This window comes from Thamnophis sirtalis, unplaced genomic scaffold (genome assembly GCF_051295495.1).
Source record: "Thamnophis sirtalis isolate CommonGarterSnake01/CBP01778 unplaced genomic scaffold, rThaSir2_p1.2 scaffold_15, whole genome shotgun sequence".
NCBI classification, from domain to species: domain Eukaryota; kingdom Metazoa; phylum Chordata; class Lepidosauria; order Squamata; family Natricidae; genus Thamnophis; species Thamnophis sirtalis.
In genome coordinates this window covers 19,245,230-19,272,952 of record NW_028261395.1, presented here as the reverse complement: position 1 = coordinate 19,272,952, position 27,723 = coordinate 19,245,230, and the positions used below count along the sequence as shown (strand labels likewise).

At 42.6% G+C, this 27,723-nt stretch overlaps 1 protein-coding gene across 2 annotated transcripts in view; it reads left to right on the top strand.

Moving 5' to 3' along the window:
• ARID5B (AT-rich interaction domain 5B) overlaps positions 1 to 27,723 on the top strand; it is a 131,219-nt gene that overhangs the window by 20,402 nt on the left and 83,094 nt on the right. For both annotated transcript variants that reach the window (XM_087702655.1, XM_087702656.1), the window contains one exon: positions 2,172 to 2,397. In XM_087702655.1, coding sequence (XP_087558781.1) covers positions 2,172 to 2,397 — 226 coding nt within the window. The remainder of the gene's footprint in view (positions 1 to 2,171; positions 2,398 to 27,723) is intronic.

Below are 27,723 nucleotides of genomic sequence, written 5' to 3'. Positions count from 1 at the left end.
GTAATAGCAGTTTCACTTCCAGCGATCTGGAAGGATCTTTTTTGCAAGGGTGACGTTTGGCCCTGTGATGCTGCCACCCGCTGTGCTCCTGTCAGTCAACAGATTTGATTAAATCTGTTCTATAAAGGACAATTCTCTAAAGCAGAGTCTTCAAACTTGGCAACTTTAAGACTTGTGGACTTCAACTCCCAGAATTCTCCAGCCAGCTCTGCTTAAAAGTCTTAAAGTTGCCAAGTTGGAAGACCTCTGCTCTAAAGTAATACTGGTAGTCCTCGACTTGCGACCTTAATTGAGCCCAAAATTTGTGTTGCCAAATGAGACATCCATTAAGTGAGTTCTGCCCCATTTTATGACCTTTCTTACCCCATTTGTTAAGTGAATCACTGCAGTTGTTAAAGTTAGGAACACGATTATTAAGTGAATCTGGCTTCCTGCATTGACTTTGCTTGCCAGAAGATTGGAAAAGGAAATCATGTGACCCCGGGACACTGCGACCGTCATAAATGCGAACCAATTGCCAAGCATCCAAATTTTGATCACATGACCACAGGGATGCGGCAACAATTGTAAGTGTGAAAAACATCGATTAACTCCCTTTTTCCAGTGGTGGTGTAACTTTGAATGGCCACTAAATGAACTGTGTTAAGTCAAGGACTACTACGTGTCAATTTAAGGAAATCTGGGGGGGAAGGAGAATTAAAACTAATTGCCTGGAAATGTGCAGGAAATCAGAGCATTGGCAATCTTATTTTGCAGGAGACTTGCAGAATTTTTGTAATATTTCTTGGGTGATTATGTCAAATGTTTCATGTAACTGTTAGAACAAAAGTTTACTTCAATATTTGTGTATTAGGCAAGGAAATTGTATCATAAACAGGAATTTTCTAGTGACTCAGAGTTCCAGGAACCCCATTTATAATTAGATCTTATTGTGCAAATAAGAACAAGTTAGAACCATTACTCATCATGCTATGCATTTTTGGCTCTGCAGATTAATTGCATTTTCCAAAAGGGCCCCTTGCTCAATTTCTGGCAATGCAGAGGATGGAACACATACACACACCTCTGCTTTCTAATTATTTAGAAGTAAATTCTATTTCAACTGGTATTCATGGAAATATGTATAAAAATTGATTGAAATTATATTAACAATCATAACGTGCTGTGAACAAGAAGGCCTAGCCTAATGAAGCATGTATATCCCTTTGCACTCCCACAAAAGGGCATATGCTCATGTGACCTCTCCATGGGTTATTTATTTCTGTGCAGGCTATAAAGGCCAAGATTCCTTCAAGCCAAGCTCAAATCCTGGAGGCTAGTGGAATTGACCTGTTTGGGGATGAGATGTAAACTTCTCCGTCTAACCTGCTGGAAATCCTGGCCTTTTTTTTGTGGTTTCTGAGCCTGCTTACGGTACTGGCAACATCAGCTGCCATAGTCTCAGTGCCAAGTACTGCAGCCAAGTCACCCTTTTAGGAAAGAGGGTTTTCTTTCCATAGGGGTTTGGCTCCCTCTTGTGCTGGTGTCCTGGGGGGGGGGGGGGAGAACAGCCTCCCAGAACAAGAGCAGACACCAAACTTTGTCCTGTCCTCCGTGAAGTGAGCTCCATCCATGGATAGTGGTGGAGCAGAGCAAAAGACCAACTCCTTTGGATCTGCTGCCACAAGGCTCCTTCTTAAAATTTTAGAACCAATCCAAACATTTGAACAGTCAGCATGCCCTACTTTGGAACTGCTTTTAATGAAAGTAGAGTTTAAAAAACAGGAAAGGTTAGGGGAAAGACGAAGGAGTGTGGAAAAGACGCAAAGTTTTGGGTGGATGGAAATTATGGGAGATGGTCATGCTGCACACCCCTGGGATGGCTGCATGGCGGAGAAGCACCAGAGGAGAGCCACAAAAAGGGAGGCCCCCTCAGCCCCTGCCCCTGCTGGCTCCTCGCTGTAGCAACTGGAAGGAGAGAAGCCCCTCGCAAAGCCTGTGGAGCTCCTGGAAAGAGCTGTCAACCAGTCTGGCGCAAAATCCTCAGGCTGCTTTGAAGGCAGTGCTGTGCTGGGACAAAGGGAGAGACAGAAGATATTCTCCAGGTCATTTGGTGAGAAAAGCCTGTTGTGTAATTTGGTGATGATACAAGTCAGGAGCCAACATGACCTTTTTCCCTTTGGCTCTTCCAGGATGAAGTCATTGCTGCTTCAGAAAAAGTAACGGTGAAGCTTGAAGACTTGGCCCAATGGGCCCGGACAGATATCTCCAAGTGGAAACGTGGCGTCCAGGATGAAGCCTTCACACCTCCGGAACTGACGAAAGATGGACAGAGGGAAGCCCTAAACAGGTTCCGGCAATCCACGCACAACAGTGGCCTCAATTTCAAGGACATTTTGAAGGAAAAGGCCGACTTGGGTAAGTGTTCCTTTGGGCCTTGGCTTCTGCAATTATTGACGGGACCAATTTTCTTGGGCTTTTCTTGACCAAAAGGAGAAGGGGTGTGTGGCAGAGACTCAGGGAATCTGCTAAGGACTTCTAAGGTGACTGTAAAAGGAAGGGACATTCAAGTGTCTGTTGGGCTGCAGAGGATGAAGCATATTGAAAGTTCACTGGAGGGCAAGGATAATGTGTGAACGATATTTGCGCAGAATAGGTGCATTAGAGTCAAGGCAGAATTTAGAAGGAGGGCCACTGCCACGGCCACTGTAGGAACCTCTGCTGTCCTCCTTATGGGTCTTGTGTAAGATGATCAAGAGAGGTTTTTTTCTTGTGTGTGACTTTCATTGGGCCCCCTTACTGATGGATTAGGACTAGGTGTTTTGCTCCTTTTGCTTAATTGCTCCCTGGTCATTTCGTTGCCCAGTGGCTGAACCCCTGAAAGATCCCCTTTCTGGATTTGGAAGACATGAGGCTGGCTCAACCTCTCTCCCTCTCTGGCATCTGCGCCCCACCAGTCCTGCCACCGCCATCTAAGCTGGTGAGAGTTCAGTCTCATTCAGATCAAAACACTCTTAGAGGACTAGATGTTAAACATTGCCTACCTTCATGTTAGTTAGAAGGTTACAGGGATCACATCCCTAACTGCCCTGTTAATGCTTTCTATGTTTTAGTTATTTTTCTACAAGCTGCTGAGCTTCTCAGAGACAGAGCCTTTGTAAAGACTATCTTCTGTTTTGTAAGCTTCTAATAAACTGTACACGTATACTCATGTATCTAAACAGAAACTAGCAAGTTTACCCAGAAACCAAAATAATTAAAATAAATCTTCAGAGATTTCTTTACAAAATCTCATCTGTATATATTTTGCCCAAGAATTTGAGTGGCACAATCAATACGTAATCCAAAGGATTTAAGGAAATCATGTTGTCTGGCAGGGCCATGTAAGAAAAAAAAAATCCTATATCCCATCGGATTGTATCAGTTGAAGTTTTTCCAACTCACATGCCTTCCTTTCAGAAAAGTGTATTTTCACGCTCTGTTCTGGGATGAGAACCCCCAAAATGAAGGGAACTCTGGAAATTTCCAAGTTCCGTGTAGAAGCCCCATGAAAGTTCTGCCCCAGGGCTGGTGGCCTTGTCTTATCCTGGTTTCTGCATTCAAAGCTTCAAGGAATCAGATGATGACCTCCTTATATTTGGGAGGTACATCTGGACATAATATTTCATCTTTGTTTCATCGCTGCTGGGCCTTGGGACTCTCTTGGCTTTCCATCTCATCCTTAAGTGGACAGAAGTAGATTCTTTTCCTTCTGGGAGAAAAAAATGTTTCTCTGCCTGGCAGAGTTGGGGTTTTATTTCCATCAAAAGAGGAGGTTCCCAGGGTGGTGGAAGACTGGGAAAGATTTCTGATGTGTGGCAGGACAGAGTTTTTACTTCTTTATCCCATTTATTTTTTTTTAAAAAAATCTTTTCTTTAATTTACAAGTATGGTGTGGATATTAATCTTTTTTAAAAGCCCTGATGATAGTTTGGTACTAATAACTGGAGTATTTAAAAAGTTTCTGATCTAATTGTGGATAAAATGTTAGACTACATTAGCGGAGAGTGTTTATTCAGATTTTTCACAACCATTATTTGCCAAAGGTTCGTGTAATCCTCCACATTTCCTTGGTGAAACAGACCAGTAATCTTTGCACAACCGTTTAAGAAGGAATCCAAGTTGGCACAACGCCAATGTGCAAACAGAGTCCAACTTGGCTCATCTTGCACAAGCAGGTCAGCAGGCCAGATGTGTAGCTTGTAGTTATTTCTAAGTCCAGGATGACTGCGAATTATTCTTTACCCATCTCGTTGCGTCACGTGATGCAAGTATAATTCTTGGTCATTTGGGATTGGAAAGTTTATGGGTCAATGTGTCAATTTTGTCTGTCAGCCTAGGAAACAACTTTGTTTCGTTATCCCAGGATTAGGGTATAATGTAGTGTGTGAGCCAGCAATAGTGTCTGAGGCCAAAATGGCAGGGAAAAGATTTCCCCAGAATCCCTGTAATAAAACTGTCCTCTTCAGAATATTTGGCAACATGAAACCAACTAAAGAGATCAGCATAGCTGGAGGCCGGGCTATTAAGATGCTCTGGGTAACAAACCACTAGAGAAAACAACGGAGGGCTTTGCATCTCGCTCTGTTGCTGGTCTGGCTGTGTAACTCGTGCAGGAGTCATCCTGGCCAAGGAAAACAGTGTTTGAAGGATGCTGGGATCAGGGAATTCCCTGGAACGAGAAAGGAACTGGAGGAGTCGACTTCTGGTTCGGTTCCAGGCAATGGACATTGAGCTGGTTCTACCCGGTCCAGTACATCTGAGAAAATTTTTACAGAAATAAGATTACAGAGGTAAAGCTCCAAGATTGAGATAGTGCAACTGACAAGCCGATGTGATAAAATCGGTCAAGTTCATGGGAATCTTAATGTTATTCTTGATGATCTGCCCACTGGCTAAAACTAATGGCGATCGGATGCCGAAGCCCCTTTGCTCTTTGCAGTGCTCAGAGCAGCTCAGCAGAAGAAGAAAAGAGGATGGTGAGGGCCTCTGTGGGTCTCCGCTCCTCTCCTGGAGCAAAGTCCCAAGTCCAAGGTGCTCTTAGTCAGCAGAAGAGCAGCAGTTGCAACCGTCACTAGATTTATATCAGAAATGCTGTTTCTTTGAGACACATTTATCAAAATAACAGAAGTTCAGCCTCACCGGATAGATAATAATAGAACTGGTTGTGGAATGTGTTATTCACGTTAAGCATACAAACCTGTTTTTCAAGATAAATTCATTTGATTAAACCATTTATTTGATCCTCCTCTGCCACCTCTTCTTCCTCCTTCAGAGTTATGATATTTTTAGAGTAAGTTGTCTTGCATACCTAATATTGGATAAATCAGCATCGTTGAATGAGAGTTTGTTTATTTTACAGACTTTGAGCAAAGCAAGTCAGTTGAAGGGGGGAGAATGCAATATCTTCATTCATGTACTCATTCATTGGTCTACCTATTCTTCAAGAAAAGAAGTCAAATTATTTTATATAACACTGCTTCTTACAGAGCTCCTTTAAATAAAGTATGAAAGCTGTTTTTTAGGTTTTATTGCCCCATAAAGATGTCATTACAGTTGTACTCTGGTTATATGCATTGAGTTGGTGTTTAAGCAGGAAACGATGTCTGTACAGGTTGCTCCTTTTCTTATGGACACCCTTTGAGGCATACAGTAGAAAGGGTAAGATTATTAAAACAGCATTCTAGGCCTTGCAGTGAGTTTATTGTCAATTGCACAGCCCCAAACTCTGAGGACAGGCAGTTATCAATGGCTTCATCTCCAAATGTGCCATTGGAAAAAGATGAAAAAGACTGGACAGTCAGAGCTGGGCTTGCATGGAAATGGGAAGAAGGAAGAAAGGACTCAACATTTAGTAGAAGTGGCTCCATTTATAGAGGTCACTGCCCCACTTCTTCCTTTCTTATTATCAGGGTGCTCCGGCTTTATTGCCTGAATCAGATGGAAACTGTGCCTGACTTTGTACCTCACCCTCAGTCTTCCTTGAGAACCGAACAAGTTTATGTAGCGTGTTGACATAAACAGTGGTTCATAAACTGTCCATAATTCCAAACCTTGCTTGTTTCCTCTGGGTTATAATGTTGCATGAATCTAGCAGCACTGTATCTCTGGCCTCGGATTTATGCCAGGCCATTTGCTAAGCTGATGGCTGTCTGGTTTTAGGTAATGAATGCATGCCATTTTCTGTGGAAGCCACAGCTTCTCTTTTTCCTGAGGTTTTCCTGGACTCTTTTCATAAACCACCACTAAGGCTGACTGGCCAGTCCCTCTGTGGTTTGCAGAGTGGCAAGAAATGAGGAAATTGATTTAGTAACAGAGCAGACAACGTGTGACCCCTCAAACAGGGTGAAATTCTGCTCCATGACAGCCGGTCCCATCAATGGTGAGGGCAGGGGGCATCTGCCAACCAACAGCCTTTGAAGGGCATATCTTGGTTAGTGTCCTGTCACACTAACCAGCTTTCCACCCCCACCCCTCCATGGACCTTCCATAATTTACTTGCCAATTTGTGCTTGCTGAATTTGATGTTGTGGGAAAATCAATGAAATGGGGGGAAAGGTTACTCAAGTTCCCATGCTGAATTATGGTTTGTTTCTCCTGTTCAATCAACCCATGAGGATTACAGAGGTGGTTAGGACCACTTCACTCAGTTAGAAACTCTCTCTCTCTCTCTCTCTCTCTCTCTCTCTCTCTCTCTCTCTCTCTCTCTCTCTCTCTCTCTCTCTCTCTCTCTGTGTGTGTGTGTGTGTGTGTGTGTGTGTGTGTGTGTGTGTGAAGGATGGAGAAGTTTGGCGTGGGGGTGGGTCTCATGCCTTTAACTGCACACAAGGTATTAGAAGGCAGCTATTTTTTATCTTGTCTTTTATTTAGCACGATATGAACAAGATACATTTTTTGTAGATGATGAATGTGTGAAATTAGTACGGCCGTCAGAAATCACAACACACATGATCCATCTTTCAATAATTACTTTGTGGCATAGATTGTTTCACAGCTTCCTTCATTAAAATGTGAAATATGAATTAAATAGGAATGCTTGGAGCAATACTATCTTTGGTGAAGTCATCTGGAAAAGGTTGGATGTGCTAGTGGTGTTATTTCCTCTCCCCACTTCCTGAGTAACAAACTTAAGCTGATTTTTTTAGAAATGAGTGGCCAGTATATCTTGTATATGAGTTGAGAATTCCTAGGCAATCAAAAGAGAGAAAAGGAGCATAGTCAAGGAACATGTTGCTGGGAGTCTAATCAGCCTGTTGTGTGTTGGTCTTCCATAGCCATGAGTAGAAATCTCAAGCTAGAATAGTTTTGTTAGTTTTAACTTTTTTTTAATGTGTACACTGAGATGTTCCACTTGTTTAATTGCTTAATTGGTTAGAAGCGGAGCTGTTAAATCGATCTAATAGTTAACTTCCATAGTTTAACAAGCTGGCTGATCTTTATTTTGTAGATTGGAGATGGCTTCTTTAATTACACTTTTAACATTCTAAGTAAATGATACTTGTACATGTTTGTTTTTGTCACATTTTGGTGGGCATGGCATGGATCTGCATTAATCCAGTCATTATTTTTAGTCGAGTGTGTGCGTGCAGTTATTGTTGTGTGTGGAGGTGATCTATGTAAGGCCATGGAGGGTCTCCAATGGAGACATAAAGATATCCAGATCAACACTTTCTTCTGGTTGGACTAGAGGTGGCATTCAGCAGGTTCTGACCAGTTCTGGAGAACTGGTAGTGGAAATTTTGAGTAGTTTGGAGAACCAATAAATAAAACCTCTGAGTGGCCCTGTCTCTATCTATTCTCTACCTCCCGAGTCCGAGCTGATTGGGAGGAAATAGGGATTTTGCAGTAACCTTCCCCTGGAATGGGGAGGGAATGGAGATTTTACAGTATCCTTCCCCTGCCAGGCCCACCAAGCCACGCCCACAGAATTTTTAGTAAAAAAAATTTGAATCCCATCACTGGTTTGGATGCTGTTTCTCCAGCTAAGAGCCACCTTCGTTTGAGTCTAAGTACAGGTTTGCTACAATCTGAGATGCTAATAAAGAGGATTGTGTGAAGAACCATACTCATGTTCAAGAAAGTGCAAGCCTGCTTTCCCTTCAAATCTTAAAACTTGTGGACTTGTAAAATCATCCAGTTACCTGGGCGGCCACTGGCTCAAGGACTCCATCCAGCCCAACTCTCAATGTTTCCCTTTCCCAACAGGTCTGTGAGCATATTTGTGTCAGATTAAGAGCCAGAAATATTGACTTTTCTTTTTCTTCCTGTTGTCTCTAGGACTTAACACCGATTATTTCATTTCTACTTTATCACATTCCTTTGTCAGCCTAAATGTTGTGGTTTAATTCAATACGCTGATTTTCTGCTCAGCTGCATGTCTCCCATGGAGCCCAGCAATTTCTCTGAATGAGTCATGGGCAACTCATCCATTTTAAAATCACTTTTTCTCCTCCTCCCTTTTAGCACCAATCCCCAAAGCCTTCTTTTGTTGTTGTTTTATTAAAATCCACCTAGGTCTTGGGGAGTCTTTCATCTGTTGTTTTGGAAAGTGTCAAGTAAAAAAGAGGACTAATTATAATAGTAATAATAATTATTCCTTTCATTTGTAAGCTGCATGCATTCATTGTTTTTGGCTGGTGTGGCATGAAACCATTGGTAATAAAATAAATGAATCCATGTTTCTGTTATGCATGGAATCTTATCTTATCTATTTTTGTGGTTCCATTTTAAACTTTTTCCTGTTTCTCCTGTATACCATATTTTTGGGAGTATAAGCACAACTGTACAGCAGAGGAAAGAGTCAGCATCACACACACACATGCACACACATGCACACGCACACAAACACACATGGAATCATCTCCAGGGAATTGTTCAGGGCACTCCTGGGCACCTGAATAGGGTGAAATCCACTGCTTTATACTTTTGGGTCCCAGGGGGCGGGGGGAATGGCAATAATAATTGTGTTAACTTGCCACAGTAGTTGCGGAACTTCTTGAAAGTTTTGTGAATTGTTGTTTTTCTCTTTTGGTCATAGTCTTTGCAAAATCAGGTTTATTATGCTGCATCTCTGCCGTTGAGCCATTTTTGGGGGAGGGTATGTTTTCTGCTCCATGAAATGTTGAGAAGTTCTAGAAAGAACTTTGGTTTGGTGTGGAGAGGGAAGTCTACACCGCAACCAGAAAAATCATATTCAAACATGGACTGAATCTGCAGGGACAGATATTTCTGAAACTCCCCTCTGCCAGTTTTTGAAGATGGTCCATCTGAAGACCCTCCCTCCTGTGCAGGAGACCCTGGAAGGAGCTCATGGCCAAGGGGTAGAAAGCTGTGTCAGATTTTCCTACCTTTTAAATTTTTATTTCCTCCCCCTTTCTCTGACGTTCTGTTCCTTCCCCAGCTGTAGCTGCAGCCATGGGGGTGGGGGTGGGGTGTCACTGTCCATCTTGTTTGACCACTTGCTCTTTGAACCCCCTTCTTCAATTGTTTAATGAACACTTGGATGATTCAAGTATAGTTAAGTTTACTTTTCTCCAGGGTTGTCATATTTCATTAGCTTTAGCACTTTTGGCAGTTTCAGTATATTTCAACCTGCTGAAAACCCTGTTCTGGATGGGCCAAGGAGACCTGTTTATCTTACTCACTTGACTCCTGTCACCAGCTGGTCTAGCAGGGGGGAGTGGGGACAGCATCGACTGCCCCATTGAATTCATCAAGCAGAGCTTGTGGGTTTGGGGCTTTCAAAGTGAAGGCTCCTGGCCCTAGCAATCAGAAGCCGTGCGTCTCTTTTTCTCTGTTTGCCTTCTTCACCGCCTTCCTTTCTGGAAATAAAATAAAAGCACAAAAGTAGGACAATGTCATTTGGACCTCTGGTCAAATTCCAGAAATGAATCTTGCACAAGAGCAGAAGTGTTCTTGTACAATAAAATGGCTTTAAGATTTTCTTTTCTTGAAGCAAAGTCTATGTTGACTTTTCCCCAAACTATTCTACTTTAACAGGTTATAGGACATGAATGAACCATTTATCAATAGCCTTGTTATCATCATAAATCATGATTTAAAATCCTTATGATACTACTTGAACCCAAGATTAAAAAACAGCAACACTGTCAGAAAAATGTCAAAGGCTCAAACCATAACTATTGGGTCTACTAGAAACAGACATGAGCCTATTGGCCCAGGGTCCTTTCCTCCTTGGAAGAATCTCATGGGCATTTTGTGGGCAAGCAAAGGCTGCAAAATGGATGGAGCCATGAGTGTGGCACCATCTGCAGAAATGCTGTGGGTTTTAGATTGGACCTCTACAGAATTCTACGTACATTAGTAGTTGGGTACGGGAGGGCTTCCTTAGAGCAAAACAGAAACACTAATAATGATTGGTGTTTCAGTTTAAGCAAAAAAGGTATGCATAATTAATCAATTTGTATTTTCCTACGCCTTTAAGAAATGAGACATCACTTGATTATTTGTGTTACAGCAACTTTGCATTTATTATTTAAAACCACCCAATGAGCTTTACATCTGTATTAATCTCTGTAATAGGAAAAGGCCTTGGGAGTTGGGTCAAAGAGATACTGACTAGGGCATGGGTCTCTAACCTTGGCAACGTTAAGCCTGGCGGGCCTCAACTCTGGCTGTGGAATTCTGGGAGTTGAAGTCTGCCAGGCTTAACGTTGCCAAGGTTGGAGACCCCTGGATGAGGGAACACTCAACAATCAAGAGAAAGTCCAGACTGCAGTTACATAATGTACGAAGCAAGAGGCTCACAAGGAATCCTCCTCAAATATCAGGCTGTAAAGATGATAAAGGGAGAATTGTACTTTCAGATCTGCAAGGTTCTGTTAATGACAATTTACAGTAAACTAGAATTCATTTATTTGGTCGTTTCTCCTGTCTTGGCTACCTGGTAAGGCTGACAATATCTTCCAGAGAGATTTAACTATAAAAGGTATAGACATACATACATGTGCATATGTGAGTGTATATACACACAAAAATACACTGAACCCCTCTGCTGATTCAAGAAATGTAAAAAGAAACCAGATTAACAAGTTACCGGTATTCTGACTTCTAGTCAACTGGGATTCTGCTCTCAGTCCTAGTAGCTGCTGTACCACAGTTTCCTTTCCTCTTAATTTCGGGCTGCATGCTTTGAAATGGACCCACTTGCCAGAAAGAATTTCCTTTTCTCTTATAGTGTGTTGCATTAGTTTCTCATTTCTCACCTGTCAAGTTTTTTTAATCTTAATGTTCACAAAACATAAATATTTTTCAGTGCATTTGGCTAAGTATAGTTTGAAGAAACACTTTTCTCTGCTACAAGAGGTTTCTGTAAATTATTTTCACGGCTTCTATACATTTTTGTACCCATATTCTTCTAATTGCATTGAAAATTTCATAATACTAGGTGCTTTAATTTTGATTCACAAATGCAAATTTAAAATGGAGATTTAGATTCATTTGCATTTTACATGTGAAATTAAATAATTTCTCTGCCTCCTTATGGTGAGTCTCCAAGATCTGTTCTGCAGCAAAGGGACGAGAGTTGAACCTTGGAGAAGAGAAAAGAAACTTTGGGCTAGAACAGTATAATCCTTCCTTCCTTCCTTCCTTCCTTCCTTCCTTCCTTCCTTCCTTCCTTCCTTCCTTCCTTCCTTCCAACCATTCATCCATCCATCCATTTATCCTTCCTCTCATCTTCCTTCCTTCCTTATCTTCCTTCCTTCCTTCTTTCCTTCTTTTCCTTCTGCCACTCACTCATGCAATAGGCAATATTTGCAATGCACGCTTGTCCCACTTCCTTTTCTGGTCTCTGCTATCCTGCAGGTTGGCCCCTATCCTAGGCTAGCAGAGTGCAGGCTGACATACAGGAATCCTCCCCAGAATGTGATGTCCTAGTAGGCACAGCAATAAAGATTATGTTTCTATATACATTATCTGTATATTTTGATTTATCTGTGAGTTCATTTAAGTCATTATGTAAACCTTGCCTTATGGAGATTTCCAGTAATAAATAATCTTGCTATGATTTCTGTCACTGATAAATTGTTACACCCAAGAATGGAATTTTCATACTTGTTATCTGAGCCATTAGCAATATCATTTCAGTTGTGGACTTATTCTTCTGTTCTTTAGAAGCAGGGCCTTTTGGAGTGAAACGGAAGCTAGCATGGGAAAGAATGTAGTTCCCTACATTAGATGAATATCAGTTTCTCCTCTTGAACATCTATTGATAGTTCAGTATTGTTTGGTGATTACTAGCTTGGAGGCAGCTGAGAGCCAGAGCATTAGATGGGGCTGGAGGAACACGCCTGCACCCGCTGGGAAAGGATCATCCTTGGTGTGATGGCCACCTTCATGGGGCTGTCCTCGACTTCCCGATGAGGGGATAGAGACAGAGGATTGGAACAGGGCATTGTGCAGCTGGCTGGGAGCCTATACATACATGGATTCATTAAGAGGACAATAGAATGAAATCTCCAATGAAGGACCCACAGGAACATAGCCTACATTGGAACCAATGGCCAAATTTTCAGCACTACCACAATACATGAAGCGTCAATCTCTGGGAAAGTTTAAAATGTGAAGATGAGAGAGGAAAAAATTGGTCAAATTGTAGAAGTTGTTTTTCAGCCACAAAGTGGGAAAGTCTTAATATTGATCTGTATCCCAAAGGTGCTTTTTCAAAAGGCAATTTTGTTTTTCCTTGAAGGCGTTTCGCTTCTCATCCAAGAAGCTTCTTCAGTTCTTGGATGAGAAGCGAAACATCTTCAAGGAAAAACAAAATCCAGTTGACTTTTGAAAAAGCACATTTGGGACAACCATGACCTGGAGGACTATGGAGAATCCGTGACCCGACAAATGCGTGGCGACAAAACCGCCGTGACAAAACAGCGATGTTGAAAGCGCGCCCACTAAAGCGCGATGACAAAACCGCACCCACAAAAGTGCGATTAGGGTTTTTAGGTTAGGATTAGGGTTAGGTTTAGGGTTAGGGTTGTTAACGTTGTTACCGTTGTTTTCGCATTGTTTTCGATGGCGCGCTTTTGTCGGCGCGCATTTGTCGATGCGCTTTAGTGGGCGCGCTTTCAACATTGCCGTTTTGTCGCAGCGGTTTTGTCGGCGCGCATTTGTCGGGCGCGCATTTGTCGGTGAACCTGGAGAATCTTCACAGGCATTTATCTGTAGCTGGAAATATGGCTGCCCCTTTATTATAAAGTGTATGAGCTTGGAGGGATAATGTATATTTGTTTTTTGTTTTTTATTAAATTTATATTCTCACTCATCTCAAGTACATGACTCTGGGCCATTAACAATAATTGAAAACAGAACAATAACAGCATAACAAAATTGTAAACAACATAACTAGCAGTGGAGAAAAACAACCCACAGCAATACTAATAATCAGTCGTAACAGTTAGTAGCAATCAAGAGCTTCAGCATTTAATTTAGTGCTGCACTATCTTTTCACACTCTATTATGGAAAAAGAGAACAGGAAAAACCTGAATTTTCCAGTCATTATTTTCCTTCAAGTACCAATTAACATGTTTGAAATAAAAACATGTTTTGGAATTTTTATAGAAAAGCATTGTAGGAGGAGAGTTGTATTAGTCTATGGAAGCCAAAATCGGGGGAGTCTTGAACACTAACAGATTTTATTCAAAGGCATCAGTTTTCGTGAATGACAGCTCATTTCATCAAAAGCTTTGCATTTACAAAAAAGCAGCAGGCTTTTTCAACTACTAGGGTGTTTTTCTGGAACTCTTTGTTAAGAACAGGTCGATGCACATAGGAAAAGAAGGGTAATACTGATATACAGAAGTCTTCAGCAAGATTTGAGGTGTGCATGAGACGGATGAAATTAATACTGGGCAACTGTGCACAGGAAAAGGAAGAAGGACTTGGGAAGTAGAAGGGAATAGGAAGGGATATTGAGAGAGCTTCATCTCAGGTGGTCACGCTTGAAAGTGGAACAGCATAAATGATGATTTTCCCCAAAGCAAGAGAACCAACTGTAAGACAGTGCCTCATGTTCCAAGATGCCCTGCTGCATCTCTGCAGTAGCCTCAACCTGCCTGGGCCATGAGGTTCAGGCCCTGGACCAAAAGGAACATGGAATGCAGAGAGATGGGCTTCTTGGAGGAGCGGGGAGCCCTTCTTCTGTGCAAGACTGCAGAATCATCTTTGATAAGGACCTTGCAGGGGATGGAGGGCTGCAGATGGTGAGATGGTGTTAGAGACCTCTGGCTCTTATCTGAACACACTTTTCTGCTGGCATATAAACAGCTGCTGTGGCTAAACTGAAGGATTAGAGGAAGCTGTTGATTTAACCCCTTCCTTTCAACAGCAGACCATTGGCATACCAAGAACTGCTGTTTCCATCCAATTAAGACTTGCATAAGGGTTGTGTGGATGGACATGCGCATTCTGATTTTCCTGGGTTGGATCTGCTTGTTCCAAAACCTCTAGGAACCTGAGTAGCCATTTAAACTCCCCTTGTTGCCTTGGAGATCTCAGATGGCATTATTCTTGGGCACAAAAGGCCCATTAAAGTGATAGCTTGCCCCATGCCTGCTGATATGCCAGCACCTATAGGGGTACCATGTGTGTGTAAAGGTTTCCAGGCCCGTTAATTTGCCAGATACTTTTCCTTGTGTTGCATTGATTCAGCTTTTAAAAGGGGACTTGGCGTGGGGACGAATCTTGGTCTGGTGCCCTGAAGAACACCACCAATTATCTGGTGTTATTAGAAGGACTCTAGTCATTTATTTGTTCAAACACAGACACTATAAATACTTTATTCTGCAATGCGAGCATAGTTTCATATTTATACTAGCATCTGGCCTAGGGAACCGAATCCTCCATTCTTTAAATAGCTTCGCTCAAATGCTTAAATACTTTCGGAGCAGAACATTGCCCTGCAGCCATACACCTTGTTTACATATTCGGAGAACAAGGCAGGAAGAAAACTGGATCTTTCTCCAGAATGGCGAGTCAGAATGTGGTGGGGAGGGCAGAGGTCCCTAAATTAAAAAAAGAAGACTCGTTAAGCTGAGAGGGATGTTTTGAACTTTCCTTTTATTTATTCCATTTATGACTTTCAGGGTAAGCATTTCGTTGCAATGAAGACTTTGTTTCAGGGAAAAAGGAAACTCTTTCAATAAACAAAGAGCAGAAATGCAAACCATCAGGTGCTTTCCCTTGGCCAATGGGGGAGGGGAAGTGGAGGAGGAGGAAGGAGATCCACTTTGCTGTTCATTCAGAGGAAGAAGCAGCAGGACTGCACCGAGGAAGCCTTAACATAATGCAGTAAATGGATAAACACTAGAAACCGTGGCTAATGATTAGCTGTTTCAGACACAGAGAACAAAGTACCTCTTTCTTTTCTTTTCTTTTTTTAAATGCACCTTCTTATAATACTCATAGTTTTCAGGTGACATTTTGGCATCCCCCAACCTGTTTAGAAATGCTAAATCAAGGCTTTCCCAGCTGAATCAGCTCTTTCCATCAGCCCCTGGAAGCTGTGATCCAGTGCTGATGAATGCCAGGTTGTAGAATGTTAAACTGAACTGTTAACAGACTCCCTTCTTTTGTGAAATGTTTAGTTAAACAGTTAAATCATTAACTTAATTATGAGGTCTTTTTAAACAGAACTGTTTAAAATTTAATTTTAAATGATGTTCAAATTTAATCAGAATTGCCCTTGATCTAAAAGATGCAGCATAAGCTCTAGGAGGCCCCAGATAGTGGGGGCAAGGAGTTTTGGTTGAAGATCAAAGTGTCTGTACAAACAGGTGGTCCAGGGGCCTCACATGGAGACCTGAATGAGAATGAAGGGCCTCACCGAGGATGGGCCTAACATGAAACATGGTAGGAAAGTTTCAGAGCTAAAATAAATGTGTCCCGTTGGGAACATGGCCAAACAATAGAGTAGTAAATTGCGATTATTAATAAAAGTAGTAACATTGCTCAAGTTGCTTTTTTTTCTATTTTACATCTCCTGCTGTCTATATCTGATATTCTGCTGACATTCAGATCTTAGATTGTGCTTCCTGGCCCTCATCTTGTGTTGTCAGTTGAGCTAATAGTTTCCCTTTTAACATGTCATCATTTTAATTTTTCTAAACAATTTAAATTAATGAAATATGAAAGGTTTATAATGGAAACGTTTTCCAAAGAGAGGAAGGAACTTCTTCACATTATCATTTTCACATCCTGGGGTATTTTCATAAGTGGCCTTGTTAGTCCAGTATGATAAGGACTTCTGACAATGAGCAGGGGACAGCCTCGGCCACTCAGCAGGCTTTCCAATAAGGGAGGCAAACCTTGCTATTTCATGACTGCAGCATTCCCTACTCAGGGGCAGTAGTGGAGGAACAAAAGGTCATCTAGTCCACCCTCCTGCATTAAAACCATCAAGCCATCCTTGAGTGGGGTTGCCCTGCCGCTTCTTAAAATTCCCCAGAGGTGGAGGAACTACGACCTCTGCAGACAGGATGCTCCCCTGCTGTACCAGTCTTACTGCCCCTGAAGGTGTCTGGATACTTTTCTAATATAGAGGAGGCAGAAATCTCCACAAATCACATCTGAAAAGAGCTGGAGCAAAAGTAGCTGGTCTTTCAGTCACAGACTCCAGCTGCCTCCTGCCATCTTCGAACTGCAGATCTCAAACTTCAGTTGAGTCAAGCCAAGAACCAAAGAAAGGTCTGAAGCCTTAAGGGGAAATAGGGAGTCGTCTTTGCTGCCAGGGCTCCATAAGTATCCTTGGGCCAATCAAAGCTTTTGGAGAGTCCGCCCTGCTGCTGGCTTCTCTCCAAGTCCAGTTCTTGACCCGAAATGATTTGGAGATCAATCATTGTGTCATAAAACACACTTTAGCTTCCTGGGCCAAGACTTTCTGTTTCATGTTATCTGAATAGCCCTTGCTTGTCCCAGTGCCCTTTACCAGGGCAGCTCTGCCTTCTTCCGGTGGAGGCATGGAGAACCAATTTTCGCAAACAAATCCACCCTGCCTTCTTTCTAGGAAAAGCGGACGATGAATTTGCTTTGGAAAAATGGCCGATAGAAAGAACAGCTACAGCCCTAAGAACTTTCTGGTGACTCCGAGCGTGCCGTGTTCTGAGCAGACATGTCTACATACTTGAACTGGCAGCAGAGAGAGTAACTGTGCCAAATATTTAAAAGTAATCTAGGCAGCTGGAGTTTGGGGGGTTGGGCATATACAGTGCATTGTTCCAAGTATCTGACTGGGGAAGGAATATTTTAGAAAGCTTTTTTTTTGTCCTTTACATCACTTTGCCTGATAAGACTCTTCACTTGGAGAAGTTGGCTGTTCGCAGATCTGTATTTTCGTAAATAATATCCACTGTGGAGCCCAGGCTACAAAGAGCCAGATTCCTTGTCTTTGGCACTTGATACCTTTGTAAGAAGCCCTTGGAAGGATTTCATAGAGCAGATCTGGCTGTCGAGTTGCAAGGCATCATCCTTCCTGCCTAACTTAAGATTTCTCTAAAGGAAGAGTTTCCTGACATTGGGGGAATTATGATCCTCCTTGCCCAGTTTATTTATCAGCTTGGGAATTATCAGCTCCAGGGATCTTCTCCATCGCAGGGCATAGCTTTATGCCAGATCAGGGAATAGCACTATTTGGATTGGGGACCCCCACTGCCTCCTGGCAAGAGAAGGGGAAGGCAAAGAACGTCTCTGTCTGTCTGTCTGTTTGTTTGTTTTTTATTTATTCATCACATTTCTACATTGCCCACCCCACCTAAGTGATTCGTAATGTTTCTGTCCTTGGTTTAGTTTTAAGGGCTCAGATAGAGAGTTTTGGGACGAAGCAATCAGAGCAAAGTTGTTGCTGAACCCAACAGGTCATTGTCCTTCACTTGCCAAGCGTGAGAACTACTTCTGTCAGGGTCAAGGCCGAGGTCAGTCTTTTTAGCTTTACAAGTAATATTTAGTGAGTAGTGAATAACAGGATCAGAGTTGGTTTTATAAATCCATCCACTGGATCAGCTCCTCTAACAGGCTGAATAATCACCAGGGTTCAGTCTGTTTGTAGGAGGAGATTTCACAGTAAGTAGGATCCCCCTGAGCTTGGCTAGATGGGTAGAGGGCCTAGGCCATTGCCCAGAAGCTGGGACTATCTCTACAGGGAAGCAAAGGTGTTTTGGACAATCCCCTGGAAAGATGGGACATCCCTGGAGGTAGAATTATTCCTGTTGCTGCTTCTCCTATAAATGGGGGGCGGGGAGATTCAATTGGGTCATTTTAAATGCCCTAGTTCCCCAAACTTTATTTCAGGAAAGAAAGGGGGGGAGCTGAACTAGCCCAATCTAGACAAAGGAAATGTTATTTTAGTGTAGGCTAAATTTATGTCTAAGAAATAGAGGGATTATTGTGTCTGCTTCAGATGTAATTTCATGCCTAAGAATTCACATTGTAGGAAAACAGGTCTGGATTACATTAGGCAGAGCTTGTTCTACTGTCAGTTTAATTACATGGAAACTCTGGCAAAGAGAGGGGATGGCTTCATGGAAGCCCCTGCTGTTCTGCAGGTGGAGGAGAGAAAACGAAGGAGCCATTTGACAGAAACCTTTGATAGATCGCCTCCTTCAAAAGTTCTCCAGAAACAAAAGCTGTGATAGACCCTTGTTTACATGGTCTTCGGGATTTCAAGCTGAGGTTGCTCATTTAGTCTACAGAATGGTTTGACTCTCGGGTTTTGTACGTCTTGACCCTTGACAAGAAGATTGTTACGAAACAAAGGTGGGCTCCCCCCCCCCCAAAGAACATTGATCCTCCCAAGAATGGCCTTTTCCTTCAAGAGCCTCCGTGGTGCAGTGGTTAGGGTGCAGTACTGCAGGCCAGTTCAGCTGACTGTTATTTGCAGTTCAGCAGTTCTAATCTCACCGGCTCAAGGTTGACTCAGCCTTCCATCCTTCCGAGGTGGGTGAAATGAGGACCCAGACTGTGGGGGCGATATGCTGACTCTGTAAACCGCTTAGAGAGGGCTGAAAGCCCTATGAAGCGGTATATAAGTCTAACTGCTAACTGCTATTGCTAAGGTCCAGGGAAAACGAGCCTGACAGCCACCTTTTCTCATTGCAAGTTTTGTTCTTAAGATCATGAAGATGAACCAAGTCCCTGGTCCTGTAATCAAGAACGATGATTTATCTGTTAATTGAATTTGGCACCCCTTTCTTTGTGGTATCTGAGAGAAGCCTTTGGGTTACTTCAACAGAGAAAAGCAAAGGAGAAGAAGAGAGGAGAGCCTCCATTCTTTTGCCTCCTTCCCTCCCTTAAAAAAAAAATTGTTACAACATTTTGTAATTTTATGTTCTGCAGCATTTCTGCACCAGAGTGAATGATGGGGATCGGCTGCACTTTCAGATCTCGCTCTTTGCTGTCTGTGACTCAAAAAAGAGGGACAGAAAGTGAATGTTTCTGTCTTTTAATAGCAGCCATTTTTTACATAACCGTAAATTACATCAAGCAATTTTATGTTCCAGTCTTGTTTACAGAAATGATATGCATGTGTGTGAGAGAGAGGGATGGCGTGGGGGTGGAGGGGGGAGAGAATGCTTTCAGCAAAACTTAATAACTTGGAGGTGACCCAAAAAACAAGAATTTGGGCTGCCCCAGTTCCATTTCCTTAAATTGGAACAAATTGATTCTGCCCATATATACCACTCATTGTTCATTACATAGATATCTTTCTGTGTTGTTAGCTGGTGAATGCAATATTGTGAACGTGGAAGTCAAGAGAGAAAAGCCTAGCAAAAAAGGAACGTGCACTTTAATTTTATGTTATTATTTTTTTAAAAAACCTTGTTCCCTCCAACCAGGACTCAAGGTCAAAGCTGCATTGGAAGCCAGGCCAATGAGGTGAAGTAGTGGGGCTTTGCCACCACTCCTCCAAAGAGTCTGGCCACCTGGAGGAAAAGGGCAGGGCTGCCCCTGTGCAACAGCCCCATTGTGTTTCTTGGCCACTCTCAGTTCTGCACATCTAGAAGGGCTGCAAAACCAAAGCCTCCTCTCTTCCCACCCACTGGAAGGTCTGGTTCCCCCTTCCCTCTCTTGTCATTGAGTGCTTTCCTTTCAAGCTCATTCTAATGTTTTGGCTAGCATTTCCATCTCCGGCTCTGACCTAAGGCCACAACAGCAACAGATGTGTGAGGTGTCTGGTCTGAAGCAAAGCTAGGGAATCCCAAGGGTGCCTTGTTTGGAGGTGTGCTTATCCTCACCTTCCACCGGTTGTTTCAGGCCAGGAGCCATCTTGCTCCCAGCTTGACTCCAGAACTAGGCTCCAAAATGTAGGCGAGCTCAAGTGAAAACTGGCACAGTTTCGATTGTACTTCTTATTTCTCCTCATGACTTCCATAGTTTTCCTTTTCTGTCCTCCTAAAAGTTGCTGCTGAGTGACAGATCTTTGAACGAGTTCTGAGTCCAAAGTGGAATTGGGCCACACAACACAGATTTATTAGGGAGCAGATCCGGCTGAATTAAATAGACATTCCCTTGGAGCGCTAGACAGCCAGCTGTGTCGATCACTTCTTCATATTCGTTGCAATCCTAGAGATCTCTTGAGTGGATTATACAACAATAAAATACAGCGAGAGAACCATAAAACCCCAGATTGAAACACTGAAGAACCTCCATGGCGAGCCATTTGGGGCCAAAAGTTCACCCCTTTGATAGACAGAGATTGAAGGCCCAAGGAAGGTGGGGTGAGACTTGTCATTTGGACAGGGGGAAGGATGTGGGGCTCACCTATCCCTAAGAAGAACAGGGACTGCAACTGGAAAGACGACAAGAGGGGATAAGCAACCACATGTTGTGGAATATGGTAAGTGGCATGTGCCCAAGCAGTTGAGGAGAGTCACCATTTGCATTGGGACTGAAGGTTGACTTCCTCTCTGTAGGAAATCTTCCTCCAGAGGCAGCAGGACCTCTTTGGGTTAGGACCAAGCCTTTCAAACAAAGGTCTGCCATCTTTTAAACTACAGAAGTCAGGAGTGTTTCTGACCTCTCACATTTTTGCTGCTTCTCATCTTGGCCTGAAGAAGAAGGTGGCCTTCATCCCATTTCCTCTTTTCATGGTCTCCAATAGTCCTTGCACGAAAGACATATAACGTCTCTACCTGAACAAAACTCTGGGAATGCCACATATCAAGGTAAATGTATTTGGGCGGGGGGGGGGGGGAGAGAGAATGAAAATCTGGCTTCTGAAGATGATTTTCTCCATCCACAGGGCTCTGTTGTCCAAGCATTCCCAAAGGTGTATATAGGTGGTGGGTGTGACTCCCAAATAACACACATGGCTGGTCACATTTGGACACTGGGCAGTCGGAAATAGGCTAAGATTCTGGAGAACATTCAGGGTCATGTTTCCCCCAGAGATTTTCTTGTATTTTCACGGTGAAAAAGTTCTTTCAAACTTCCTTCAAGCAGATCCCAACCTTTTCTTCTGAAAGCACGTTGGAGATGAAACAAAAACCCACCCAGTGTGGTTATCTTATCTTTTTTTCTTGAACAGAAGGATTCTTTTTTTATTCCTGGCCTTAAAGTATTTTTCCCCAAGTATTAAATGCTTTACCAAGAAAGGAGAAACAAGTTCTCAGCCAATAAAATGATTTAGTTTCTGGACAGCGAGGTGAGGTAGTTTTGTTCATCTTCTAGCTTATTTTAATTGTTGCATTGTTGTTTCCCATTTCACAACAGCAGCATTTTAAATACTGAGCTACAAACTTCGAAGCCAAGGAACATGAAAACAGGACATGATCAATATATTCTTTCTGACTTGCTCCATTAATTTTAAAGCTGAATTAATGCAGATTCTTTCTGTCACCGTTTTCTGTCCCCAAATTGGTTCACTTCTGCTCAAAATATGATACAGACTTGAATGGATAATCAAATAGAGAAAGCTAAGTGTGATAAGAATATAATGAATCAAGAGGGACCTGTCAAAACACCCGCTTCATGTCGTGAGATCCAGTATACAGTAAATATACAGTAAATGTAAATCTGTCATATTAAGATAAGAGGAGCTCTTGAGGATTGGATCCAGAGGTGGGTTGCTGTGGGTTCGGCCTGGATTGGCCAAACTGGTAGTAGCGGCGGTGGGAGGCTCCGCCCACCTGTGCAAAAGCAGAGCACGCACAAGCGCGCCCAAACCGGTAGTCAAAAATTTAGCAACCAACCTCTGGTTGGATCATTTGTGGAGTGGTAATTATTTTCTCCAAAACTCAGATTCCCCAAATATTTGTACCATATTCTATATTATAACACTTTGTATCACAATGACCACTTAAGATAGAATTTTAAAATATAAAGTGTTTTGGCAGAGATTTACTGACCTCAGTAGAGAACATTGAGAAGGAGCTAGGATTTTATTCCAAAGTATATACCCTGACGGATGGTTCCCATTTATTAAGCCTTATGATTTTTGAAATTGCTGTTCTGGTGTATCACCTAATAAAAAGATTTTGAGCCTCAACACACGTAAGCTAAACCATTAGCAACTGTGCATGCATTAGCAACCCCCACCCCCACCCCGCTTACAGTTTATTATGATGCCTACAGAATAAAGCAATGACAACCACTGGATTGTTGCTAGGCTGTCTGTATCATGAGCATTCATTTTGATGGTTATCTGTTTATTAAATGTTTCTGATGTATTTCTGGAAAAGAAACAGGAGCTCTCTTGCTCTGCATACATAAGCCCTGACCTTCTTTGGAAAAAATTGCTTCTTTCTCATAACATGCTATAAAACATTTCTTTGTGCCTGTGAGTGTATTTCAATTTCATGAGCTAGCCACTTCAATGTTTCACATAAGCATGATGAGGAATGACTGCTAAAAATAGGAACTCTGACGCCAGTTGGATATTGTGATTTTTCTTAACGTGTTGTTTGGAAAAGAGTTTATTTAGGATAAATTTTGACCCGTCTTCCATCTTCCAGGACTTAAAAAAAAAAAAAAAACGAAAAAAAAAAACCTATTTTTTCTTTCTTTCTCCCCCCCCCCCCCCGCCCCTTCCTTTTCTGGCTTGCTCAGATTAAAAGTGCAGCTTTCAGATTTTTCTCCTAAAATAAATTTCAGGCATCCTCATTTATAGTCAGACTGCCCTGATTACTTGCAGACCTACTGGAAATTTACATGCGCTTTTCTCCATTATAAAACACTGATCTGTTCATATCATTAGCTCCCTCGTGACTGCAGGCTGGGAGGGAGCCAAGGGCAGTCTAAATCTGTCACTGTAAATCGTGAGTTGAAATAGCAGAAAGAGGGTTTGTAACTTTAAAAGTGTAAACAGTTTGGAAAACGAAGTAATTTTAGCCTGTGATTGATTGCCTGGTGTTGCTACTTTAAATTAGCCAAGGAGCTCTGATGAAAATATATGCTTATTATACATTTTTTTTCCTTTCAATTTTATTTTCTGCCGGAATAATAGCCTAATAGCCAGGGAAAAGCAGGCGTCTGAACAATGTATATTTCTCCTAGGGCAACCTTTGGGGAAAAGAATAGTTTTATTGTGTGTCCGTTATGTTGCCTGAAACAACATTCTGCAGTTATTAAATTGACTTGTTCTGTGTATAAATAAAAAGCTAGGAATTCAAAACAGATGCATTGAACTGCATCACGTTATTGATTCACAGCACAGCATCCTTTCCTTCTTGTCCACAGTGAAACTGCCCACTGTTGCATTTGATATCCTACCGATCTGGGGAGCAGAGTGGCACCTTCACTGTCAACAGCCAAGGGGGTTTCTGTGCCTTGGCAGGAGGGGTGGGCAGTGCCTACAGTCCATTATCTAGCCGCCATGATTTCTCCAGGCAATTCCAACTGTAATTTCACAGGGCAGTTTGCTCTTTCTAAAACTGAGTCTCATGGCATGTCAAACTTTGTTACCTTTAATCCATTGCAGTCAAATCCACACACGGGCGTCCGGAGAAAGGAGTGTGTGTGAGTATGTGTGATGAGAGGGGCCACACTCATGTTTCACATGCAGACACATAGCTGTCTTGATGGGATGGGCAAAGGGAGAAAGAGAGGCAGATTTAGGGTCAGAATTGTCTACAGATGACAGCCAGGGAAAAAAACAGGACATTCTTGAACTGAGGGACTGATTAATTTTGGAGCACAGGGCAGCCTGTAATTGCACGGATGAGAACTTCAAGGAGCTCTTTTGTTATATGATGCAGATCATCTTCATAATTTTTTTTTTGTATTGGGGAGATTCTAATTATTTGGACATTGATCTATGGGGAACAGATACCATGCCCACAGCATTCGCTAAGATAACCTTGATTGTCATTTTTTTTATTGTGAGCACACTGGCCCACATTAAAAATGAAATTGTGTTGCCTGCTCTCAAAAGAAAGTATATATCTACGCACACACAGACACACACACACACACACACACACACACACACACTACATGTACAGTATACATATACATACATACACACACACACATATATATATATATACATATACATACGCATACATACATACATATTTAGATACTCGTGCTTCGCGACTAAACAATGCAGGTGAAATCCGGTTCACTCCGGTTCAATCCGTTGGTTCAGTGGAGATTTAAATACATAGGGGACTATCGCTCCCGCCGCCTTGAGTCTGGAAGCAGTCCCATAAGGTGGAAGGCATAGACATTTTGGTGAGGTACCAACATTTAGTACTGTTAAGGAGCCACAGGCCACTCCTGAGTGAAAGAGTGGAACGTCTGCCAGTTTGAACTGAGGTAACGAACTGTGAGGCAACTGGCAGTTAGAGCAGAGTTCTTTTCAGGTGGGGAGGGGGAGTAGAATGTCTAACTTCTTAGCATCAGAGTATGTTAATATAAGGCAACTGGCAGTTGGAACTGAGTTCTTTTCAGGTGGGGAGGGGGGTAGAACTCCTTAGCATCAGAGCGTGTTAATTACTGTATGAGAAATACTAATGATCTGATGGTCATTTCCAATCCTTTCTTAGCGAACACCTAGAAGCCAAAAGGATCAGGTGACAAATTTCAAGTTTGTAGGCTTTACGGTTCTGGAGATTTCGTGATGAGTGAGTGATATTTATATATATCCCACTGTCCATTTTGAATACATAGCGGAAAGAGGAAACTTGAGAGTTCACAAGGTTGATGCTATATGGAACAAAGCTGACTGAATCTGGATGTTCTTCTTTGGGTACCTCTCCTCCCAGAAGGTAACAAAGAAAACAAGTCCTGAAGAGGATGGGTAGTGTCCCAGGCTATCCCACAGACCCAGTTCCAACATCGTTTGTTTGCTACTGTATGCCCTGGAGAGCAAAAAGTGAATTACCCACCATCTTTTTTGCATTGAGGCCCCTTCTTGGTGAAGAGTTTTCTAGTGGGGTAGTTTGACCCTTCAGCTTCCTCCTTCACCTTCTGGCCTGATTCACTCATTGGAGGAAAAAGCTTTGAAGTACCTGGTCCCTTCAAGTCCAGAAATCTCCCACTGCCACCACCTCCTTTGGGGGGCTTTTGGCTGCTTCTTCAGAGGTTTAGGCCTTTTTAAAGTTGCTGGCAGACAGCCTGGGTGCTGCTATGAGGTTTGATAGCTGCTGCTGTTGAGATTTCTGGTCTTATGGCCCTAAAAATGCTGCAGAGATTTTCCTCCCCCTTTTCTATACAGCCTGAAAAATAAAAATTCACGTCAGTTGGGCAAATGCTGTTAGTTCATAAAATTTGCTCCTTCTTTCAGAGGGTGAGACCAGGGCAATAGTGAGAAACAGCCAGGAAAGGGACCTACCTTCCAGATGCCAATTTATTTGGGCTGGTCAAGTTACTTTAGCACCTAAGAGAGAAGAATGCTGCCTTTTCCACCAGTAAAAATACAAGCACAGTAAATCTAATAATCACTCACCTGCTGCATTGCATTTATGACATCCAAAATCTAGTCTCAAAATTGGCTGCTTTATTCTTTAATGACTACACAGGAAGGGATGGCAGGGCAGAGAATACCTTAAACAACCACGGTGCATATTTTCTCTTTATGCCTGGAATAATTAATCCTGTTTCTACTTAGCATTGATGGAAAAGTTACCAGCCTGGCCTGGTCGGAACTGTAAGCATTCAGTCTTTGGTAGAATGTTTTAGGCTCTGAATCTTACTGGCATTCTGGATTATAGTATTACAGTAAGGAAGTTATGTCTTATTTCATAAATCCATTAAAATTCATAGGTAAGGCATTCTAAGGCTAAGAAATTAGAGCGTCTCTTGAAGGCGTATTGAGCACCTATCAAAATAAGCACAAGTCTGTACTTAATGCCAACCCAAAGAAGGAATGGCAGCTGCACTGGTTCTTCTCGTGCAGTTTCTGATCTAGATCTTCAGACTGGGTGTGGAATTGCTGCTGCTCTTCTACTGCAGAGGAGACACCAGGAACAGGGTAGCTTCCCCATTTCCCCATTGGGATCCAGTCTTTGTGGAATCCCATCTCAGAAGATGCTGCCTCCAAATTAACCAGGGCCTTTGGTCAGGAAAAAGTGGCTCCTGTCCTAGCTACTTATTCATTCCTAAAGCATCCAGGATCCTCCTTGCACAAGGCCTCCCCCATGTGACTCACTGGCTCTCTACCACCTTCTCTCACCTTGGGCTCATCAGGCCTGAAGCTCTCGAGGTGGCCTCCCAAGGCTCCTGCGGTTGGTGTTCCTGGAAGTTTGGTGTTTTAGTGAAGTCTGAGGTGGGGACTAGGTACCTTCAGCTCGAAAGAAAAAGGCTACTAACAAACAGGACTCTCCTGCTTTGGCAGCTGCTCCTCCCCACCACCCCAGGAAATAAAAAGGGAAACATATTTTAAATATATATTATTCTCCAATATGAGATTAAAGCGCATTGAAATTAACAGGGCTAAAAACAAATTTAGAAGAAATTCTGTTCTGAGGAGCTTTTCCTGTCCCCCAGCGTGTGATTGAAAGACTCCACTGGGACGGGGGATGAGTTTAGTCCATCAACGCCCACCTTGGTTTGTTGGGTACTTGTTGCAATCTCAGTCTCTCTGTGGCCAGTGTGGGACTCGTGGGTGTTTGGAGGCTTGATGGAAGGGCTTCAGGGGCCCTTGGGGGTCTCGGGGCTGTCCCCAAGGGGTCCCCAGAATGCCTCTGGATACCATTCATTTATATTCCTTATGAGAGAAAGGAGGGAAGAGGGCATACTTTAGTATTAATTATTTACAATTAAGTCACATCAATAATTCACACTGATATTTCATCAAATTTTGTTTTCATTCTGTTCTGCCCATTTTCAGAGAATGGCTTCTGGCACATAAATCAAAGGCTGAGTGCAGCTCTTGAACTAAAAAATGGATGCACATTCCTTGATTACTGGGGCTGGATGGGAATGGCATTTATTTAAGCAGAATGTAGACTTTTGAAAAGTCTGCAAAGAGGAAGAGGGGGTCCTTACTCCAACCCAGCCTAGGTGCAAGATTGCAAAAGAAGAGACGTTGTTAGGAGGGCTCGCCTGGCACCCTTCTGAGATGCCAAACCAGACAGTTGCCAGCCAGGAAGAGAAAAAAGGCCAGTTAGAATAGGGAGGGAGGCTTGGGGCCAAAGAGCCCAGACTGGACTTGCTGTAGGGCTGTGGGGTGAGAGGCAGGAGGGAAACCGATTCGGCCCTTTAGCTGATGAGTGGGAACAAGATCCTGCTAGCCTGCAATTATCCCTTTA